This window comes from Elaeis guineensis, chromosome 10 (genome assembly GCF_000442705.2).
Source record: "Elaeis guineensis isolate ETL-2024a chromosome 10, EG11, whole genome shotgun sequence".
NCBI classification, from domain to species: Eukaryota; Viridiplantae; Streptophyta; class Magnoliopsida; order Arecales; family Arecaceae; genus Elaeis; species Elaeis guineensis.
The window spans coordinates 74,173,653-74,181,811 of NC_026002.2; the positions used below are offsets into that span (position 1 = coordinate 74,173,653).

The 8,159-nt window shown below is 38.5% G+C and overlaps 1 protein-coding gene across 1 annotated transcript; it reads right to left on the reverse strand.

The window, feature by feature from the left end:
- Nucleotides 1-230: 230 nt before the first annotated feature.
- Nucleotides 231-5,856, reverse strand: LOC105042773 (vacuolar protein sorting-associated protein 2 homolog 1). Its single transcript, XM_010920090.4, has 5 exons — nucleotides 5,633-5,856; nucleotides 5,046-5,176; nucleotides 2,494-2,598; nucleotides 636-896; nucleotides 231-522 (listed from the first exon to the last, which is right to left on the reverse strand). The coding sequence occupies exons 1-5, from the start codon at nucleotides 5,667-5,669 to the stop codon at nucleotides 385-387; spliced, it is 672 nt and encodes a 223-aa protein (XP_010918392.1). The 5' UTR covers nucleotides 5,670-5,856; the 3' UTR covers nucleotides 231-384.
- Nucleotides 5,857-8,159: the final 2,303 nt, after the last annotated feature.

The window sequence follows — 8,159 nt, forward strand, 5'->3', positions numbered from 1 at the left end:
CAAACAGAGAGAAGAAACACAAGATCCTCAACAAGAGATTCAGTACAGAAGTATGACGTAGGACCTCAACAAGCTAATTGCGTACTAGCACACCTTAGTTTTGGAAAACCTTACCAACTGTTTCAGGTTCCAGTAGGATAGACCAGTCATCACAAGATCCTCAACAATAGGCGAGGTGTTTCTCATAATCTTAGAACCGCTTCTCCGAGAGAACAAGAATGGAGATGATAGGCTTGCAAGCAATAATTTATTAGATGTCTTGATAAAACATACACCGGTGCAACTATTTTATGGAAGAAGTTTTTCCCAATCACACTATAATACATTGTGCTAGATGCTAGTGATCCGCTGTGGCATCACATCAGTCACATGCTGTTAAGATTATTACATTTTTCTTAGATTGTCTAATCTTGCCTGCAGTTCACTGTCTATTGCGCTGTCATTGGTCCCAGCTGTTTCAGCTTGAGCAACCTTGTTAGCTGCCACTGGTTGAGCCACTGCAGATGTTGGTGCTTTGACAAGCTGTGTGCAAATTACAAAAATCAATAGATCTCAGTACATCATCTATGAAGCAAGCATAAGGACATTCTTTGGTTTGAAGGAAGGGAAAGGTAAACAGATGTATAAAAATGTACCTCTGCATTAATGTCGATTCCAATTTCATCAAGAACCTGACTCACAAGTTCTTCTGTTTCTTCTTCTTCCTCATCACCTTCCAAGGCATCATCAATGGCATCTCCCATCACCTCGCTGACCATTTCCATCCTCTCATTTTGCCTTTCAAATTCTTGCATTATCTTCTGCAATGCTGGTAGGTTCATCTGTCTGTTCATCTGTCCCATTGCCTTAGTAACACCTTTCATAGCCTCACCCATCGCTTGGGTTGATTTCAATGTCTGCAAGAATCACACATGGTTATAGCTGACATCAGTCAAAACTGAATGGTGAGATTAATTGCTGCAGAATTTTAAGTGTATTCCAACTCCAATAAAAAAATTCACAAACAACATGCATCTGCAGATTCAACCAACTTAGATTGTATTAGAGAACCTCACACTGTACACTGACTGTTAAATTCTCCAAGGAATTGGCAAAAATATGGTTGCTTGCACATTTAGAATCGGACTTCCTTATTAAGTGTTCTGCAATTTTCGTATCTGTTCTATCATCCTCTCAAGCAACTTCAAAGGGGGAGTGGAAATTGTAAAACTCCATACGTAAATGCAAATTGCACACCACCTTATTTGCTAGCTTATGCAATCAAGGATATTACATTTTTCTAAGATAATAATTGTTAATGATCTACAAGTCAACATCCCAACCCAGAAACCCAAAAAAAAAAAAAAAAACACAACCAAAAAATACCCCCTGCCCTGCCTCCTCTCCCATGAGCACTTGTTTCCACTGGAAAGCGATGGAATCTATAAGCCTAGCTAACTTTCCTCAACTCATCTCCACCCCCCCCCCCCCCAACTTTCCCCCCCACCTCCCTTCTCTCTGTCCTTGTTTCTAGTTTCCTACTCATCTTTCTTTTCTTTTCCTTTCATACATTTATCTCAACTTGTTCGCTTCCTCTTCATTCTTTTTTATTCCTCTCTTCTTTTCACTCTCTCTTTGCTTCATATCTGCTCTCTATTTTTTGCTTTTCCATTCTTAATTTGTTCTTTTCCTCCAACATTTTGTTTTCCAACATCTACACATTTTTACGGCTGAATTTGTATACCAACGGGAACTAAACCTGCTCATCTGGTTTTGAACTAATTCTAATTTGCAACCATTGGCAAACATTCAATAATTGAATTACTACCAGAAATGATCTAATTAGATCTACTTATTTGCTTTCATTGCGTTAGCTGTAAATGAAGAACAACAACTAAATTGGATGGCAATGTATTGCAATAATATTTTTCTTAAACATCATTGTATTGCTAAGAAGTGGATTGTTCAAAAATTTTTATGCAATATAAAAATTTAGTGCCTGACATGCATTAGACATATATTGCATAGATTCTATAGTCATCAATATAGAGCCTAAATGGTTGCTTGATCTGTTCAGCCCATGATATTTGTTGCTTCAACTTCAATTTTATTTAAGTCCACAAAACCTTCTAATTGGAGGCATAGGCATTCTAAAGTTTAATAGTCTTCCAGCATTCAGTGCCTCAGTATAAATCATAGCACATTCAATGAATTAATCATTAGAGAGGCCCTCTGGGAGACGTCTGCAGTTCCCAGATCATTTTAATTCCAAGCATGATAAGAATGAACCTTTAGCTAGCATGAAATATGCTTTATAAGAGCTTGTGCACAGCAATTTCACATTCTCGGCATCAAAATTAGTTATAATAGGCACTGTCGTAAAGGAATGGTAGACTGACTATTATTATATCAAAGAACTGAAATAATCCTACCAGACAAAATTTAATTAACAAAATGTAATTTCTGGCCTTCTTCATCACCATTTTCACATGAAAGTGAAGATACTTGATTTACCTGAATTCTAAGCGATACACCTTGGAGCTGTGATTTCAGAGCATAAAACTTCGTGATCTGATGTCTTGTTCGAATAAGATCCTTGGCCATTACTTTTACAGCTCCCTGTAACAAAATATTTATACAACAAGAAAAAGATACGACTCAGGAAACAATGAAGCATACTGTAAGGTAGATATAAAAATCATGCCCATAGATTAATTCTTGAACAAAAGAATACAACAAAGGATGAAATACAAAGGTAAACAGGGAAGCCAGAAAAAGATCACAGCTAAAAGATTTCAAATATTCCAAATGCAAATAACTAGATGATTTAGAGTAACAAATACTTTAGAGTAACAATTTATAAATAATTCAGGATACATTCTGGACATAAGTAAAGCATACTCCTAGGTGCCCTCAGAATGAAAACTTGAAATATAGGTTGGTTTAGCACAATCGAATATCTCAGCTTTACTGATATTATGACAATATAAAGGGGCATATTCTTTGTAGAATGTCTTGTGCTTATCCCTTTAACTGATGACAAAGAAAATCAGAAGTGACTTGTCCTGCATCAGTAATGCAAGTCCAACCCTTTCATCTCTTACATAATCAAAAAGCATACCCACCCAAATAACCATGCATGGTCAATGAAGGCAATGAAGGGGTACCTTAAATCATCAGCTGGACAAGGAACTCATACCGCCTTCCGAAAAGCTAAGTTGACATTAAAAAAATACTAACAAAGCATCCAACTTAGGAGTTGATAACAATGCTAGAAAACGCAAGCAATATAATTTTACAGCCATCTTTATATATGGCAGGATGGCGGAATCACCAGATAGGCATCAATTTTGATCCATTGATTAAAGTAAAGCTGCCTGTAATTTTTAACTTCCAAACAAAAGTAATGTGAAATGTTCAAATTTCTGGTGTACACATAAACCGTTAAATACTTGCGGTTATCCCCAACAGTTTCTGGACTTACTAAAGGAATTATTGCTCGGCACAGGTCAGAATTAAAATACACAAGATGGTGAACTATACTTGGGAATGACAGGTATCAGAAACAAAATATTTGTGCAATTCAAGGATTACTATTTTTGAAATATTTGTTTCCCTCAAGAGAATTGGATAGGTGTTAGTTAATGAACTGGGGTTCTCAATATGGTGTGACAATGTTTGATTTATTGAGGACTAAATAATGATGGAGATAGAATGATCATGTTCAACATAGATAATAGGAGGTTTCATAAGGATGGGTGCTCAAACTTATTGGAGTAGTCAGAAAGCAGGAGAGGAGGACCTAAGTTAATATAAAATCACAGAAAAAGAGTTGCAAAAGCTTGTGGTTGCATCAAATGTAAACATTAACAGCAACCAGAGGCAAACAAGGACTCACAAAGACAGTTGGGACAAAGCTTGAAGGTTTTGGTCATGGACATGTTTATAATAAATATAAAGTGTCCGTCTTGGTTATGTTTATCGGCATCAAAATGTATTTAAGATGGTGTATTGTGTATGATTACATGCATGATATAGAATTCAAATTTTATAAATAAGCTCTGATAAAACATAAATATCATGTGACAATTAACCTGTTGTACTGACTTAAAAAAATAAAGACAATATTCTTGATTCAATACAATATGTAGCCTTGATTATTGGTTCTCATATTTGCTACCCTTAATCTTGGACCACCATCAACGACATTACATATTGTCCATAAAATACAACCTCCATAATCACCATCAGTTCTCTTCCCCCTACAATGACAAATACAACTTCCCCCAGCTTAATCCCAATCCCAACCCAAATATGAATGTAGTAGGTTGGATTTGGATCTAATTAGCCTACATCTGATAATCCTCACAAAGGTAGATCAATGGGTTCATCATCTATAATAACAGAACCCACCCAAAGCAATAAATTCATGGGTTTGGGTCTTAGTTCAAGACAAAAATAAACCAAGACTGCCAAAAACTGGATCAAGCAAGCCAAGAACATGCCCCATTCATTACCATAGAAAATGAAATAAAATTGAAAATATAGAACAGCAAGGGGAAAAAATAATGCTTGAGGTAAACATGAAGCATAACCTAAAAAACAAAAATAAAAAAGGAAACACCAAAGGCAGACCTTTACTAGTATATCACTGTGTATTCATCAACAGACTAACAGATCTAAGATGTCGGACTGTAGGGTATAGCTCTCACCTGTCTGACAAATCAACCAGCTTGTCCTATCCTCCAACTTCTTTGTTCCTTTCTCCCTCCAACTTGTAAACTAAATGATTCACACTTTGGCTTAACCATCCATGATCTACCTTTCCAGAAAATATCACACTATCACTTATTGCCCTAGCCATCCCCAAGCAACCAAGCATGGCTATGGAACATATACATGAGATATGTGCCCTTTAAAAGGACGCAAAACAAATTTTTATGGTAACATGGAAAAATTGAAGCAATAATTAACACAGGATAATTTACAGAAGTGTAATCCGAAGCAAAACTCAAAGATCTCCACCGTTTAACAAGAGCATTGGAGAAGTCAAAAAAAGGGCATACCATCTGCCCTTGCTTGGCCGCTTTCTTGATCTCCGTGATAAGCTTTTTCTCCTGGGTTTGCAGTCCTTGCCTCTCCCTTTCTATTTCCCTTATCGATTTATCCAACATCCTCTTGTTCTCCCTCAGCAGCTCTGCAAGTAAACATAGCAACCATTAAATTCTCAAACAATCCCCTAGTTTTTCGAGGGTATCAGAGACGAAATCATCGGTTGTACTTATCTAACGATATATTAACCAAGTCAAAGAACAAAACCTAAATCAACAATTGGCAGTGACTAAAACATCCATCGAAAAAAATCAAAGACCCGGGCCAAATTCTCTGCAACCCGTCAATTTTTTTATAATTAAAAAGAAAATTAAGCATAAAGGATCGATTTTTTAATAAAAAATCCAAAAAAAAAGAGATGATAAATCGACTTAATTTCAAGAATATGATAAATAACCCTAACCGAATCGCAAGCCGCTGACATGATAGAATTTGCTGACAGAAACAGGGAACTAACATGAAATTTACTTGATTGTGTTCAAATAGATTACAAAATCGAAAAAAAAAAAAAAAATCCTGGACGGGTTAAGGGAAGGAGCACCTGCGGGGGTTTTCTTCTTGCCGAAGAGAAAACTCATCGTGGAAAATTCCGATTTGTTCTCTTTCCACTCTCTCCTTTTCTTGCTAGATCGATCTGATGGAGAGAATTATTAGAAGAAAGGGGGAGAGCTTCTCTTCGTTCTCTCCCCGTTCTTCTTTGCTGTTTCCTTTATTATTATTATTATTTTTCGGAAAGGTTTTGCTTCGACCAATCGACCTTCCAGACGCGGCAAGGATCTGACGGTAGTTGGCGAATTGGAAACTTTGATCTATCGCGACATCTCGTTAAACTCACCGTACCTAGAATTAATTTTATACTATTTAGGGACCTAGAGATAATTCTTCTAAAGCATGCTTCGCACACAAACACTGCGAGTAGTCTGCAGTCTTTATGTGAAAATTGCTTTACGAGAATTATCACGGGATGCCTAAACATGTTGCAACTTTTTTCAGGTCTGGTGGCAATGAAAGTTCACAAGCCGTATACTTTGAAGGACATCACTGAAGGACCCTTGTTAATTTATTTTTAGCTGCGCTGGCCCTTATACTACAAGTCTTGTATGAGGTATGTTGGAGGAAAGTTTTATTTGTAACTAATTTATTAGTCTTATGTCACATAATTTTAGGTCATTAGAGAAATATTTTACAAACACTAATTTCTTAAAATTTCACCATGTTATCTATTATGGATAGAGCTTTAGCATCCGATCCGAAGACACAAGCGGACTCTGATCATGGCCGACCTACACATTGGCCATCGATCCATGCATCAGCCGAGGCCAGTAGCCATCGACACTGGCCTCAGCCACCGACCCTGAGTTGGCATCCGACCCCCATCCCAGAAGTGTCCGATCACTGATCCACGTGCTGATCGCAACTCTTATCATCGAGATGATCTCCAACATCGGCAACCGACCCAAGTTTGGGGTGCCAACCCCCCACGTTGGTCTCGACCTAGGCATCCATCATAGCTCTTGCTACTCAGTGGTATATATCATGGGCCGCCGAGGTATACTCCTCCCCCTTCTTGCTTCAGCGGTCATACCTAAAGACGTTAGTAGGAAGCTCCCGCACTGTCCTTTCAAATTAAAACATTAAAGCAGCTAGCTACGCATGGAAAAAGATCACATCAATCCCTATGTCTCAAGTACTCAAGCTGTAGCCATTAAGAAAAATGGCTGGTCACATGCAGGATAGGGTCACATCAACCATCACATCTTAAGGACTTCGACTGGAGTCATCAATAGAAGCGGCTGGCCACGTGCCAGGTGAGGCGTTGCCACCCACCAAATCTATGAAAACCAAAGGGAGGGTTTCGAAGGTATGCTCTACAGGGACAGAATAGTCTGCCACAATCTTTCTCTTTCATAGCTTCCACCTCTATAAATAGAGGCAACCCAAGAACCCTCAGAGGTATGTAGCTCTCTCGCACGCTTCTTCTCATTTGTTTCAGATTTTTGATTTGAGAGTCGGAGGGTTTCTATCGAAACCACTTCTGATTAGGGACTTCTTTTGTAGAGCTGACCACCATCATCTTCACCGGATCTTGCCTCGCTCCAGCTTCTTAGGCCAGAACTGAGAATCTACTGCAATAAATTGGTGTTAGAGGAAGGGCCATACCCATTTTCAGAGAAGGAGCGCATGATCCATCTTCATGCCACCATGAAGGACATCCTCAAGGCATTCAAGCTCTATGGCATCTCAACCGATTGAAGGCCCGATCGAGAGCCATGCTCTGACTCTATAGCTGGAAGTGCCTCCATAGCCCCCCCACTGACTATGAAGGTAAATCAAGATCAATTTGATACTCTGATTGTCTAGGTGCAAGCATTGATCACGACAGTTAACACCATGCAGCAATCAGATTTGGCGCAGAAGGCACACAGATAGCAACCTCCTTGATCCCCATCGTGAAGTCCGGATCGAAGTAGGCAAACATGGCTGAGCCGACCTCAGAGCCTTGAGTAAAGGAAATGCTCACTAACCTCTCTCTCTGATGAAGGATCCACTCCAGGCTAGTCCTTATCGTGCCACATAGAGGTCTTCACGACCCATGATCTTGATGTAGTCCATGAACTCCAAGAGATGAATCGATGGATAGAGGCATTGTAACATTAGGTAGTGGATCGAAATGATCAAATCGACTTTCACATCGACCCACCTTTCGATGACTGCTTGACAACTTCAAAATGCCTTAGTTGGAAAGCTATGATGGGTCAACCGACCCAATGGACCACTTGGAGAGCTTTAACGCTCTCATGCTCCTTCATGGAGCAAGTGACGCAATTCTGTATTAAGCCTTCCCTTCTATCCTAAAGAAGGTGGTTTGGGACTGTAGATTTGAAGTCGAACTCCATCCATTCATTATTGAAAATGTATCCCAAATCTAATCATCTAGTTATAAACAATTATGCATTTATATATGAAATATAATTTGAATTATAGTAATAAAGGTTATTTGGCAGTTCATCATATCTTGCATCTTTCATATAGAACTCTTATAATTATGATAAAGTTCTTAGAATGAC

What these genes read in the sequence shown, in the direction of transcription:
- LOC105042773 (XM_010920090.4), bottom strand. Translation starts at nt 5,669, where the DNA reads ATGAGTTTTCTCTTCGGCAAGAAGAAAACCCCCGCAG. An exon ending in CAAGAAGAAAACCCCCGCAG is followed by an intron (nt 5,177 to 5,632) that starts GTGCTCCTTCCC and finishes GTTTACTTGCAG; the next exon opens with AGCTGCTGAGGGAGAACAAG. An exon ending in GAATCGACATTAATGCAGAG is followed by an intron (nt 523 to 635) that starts GTACATTTTTAT and finishes ATTTGCACACAG; the next exon opens with CTTGTCAAAGCACCAACATC.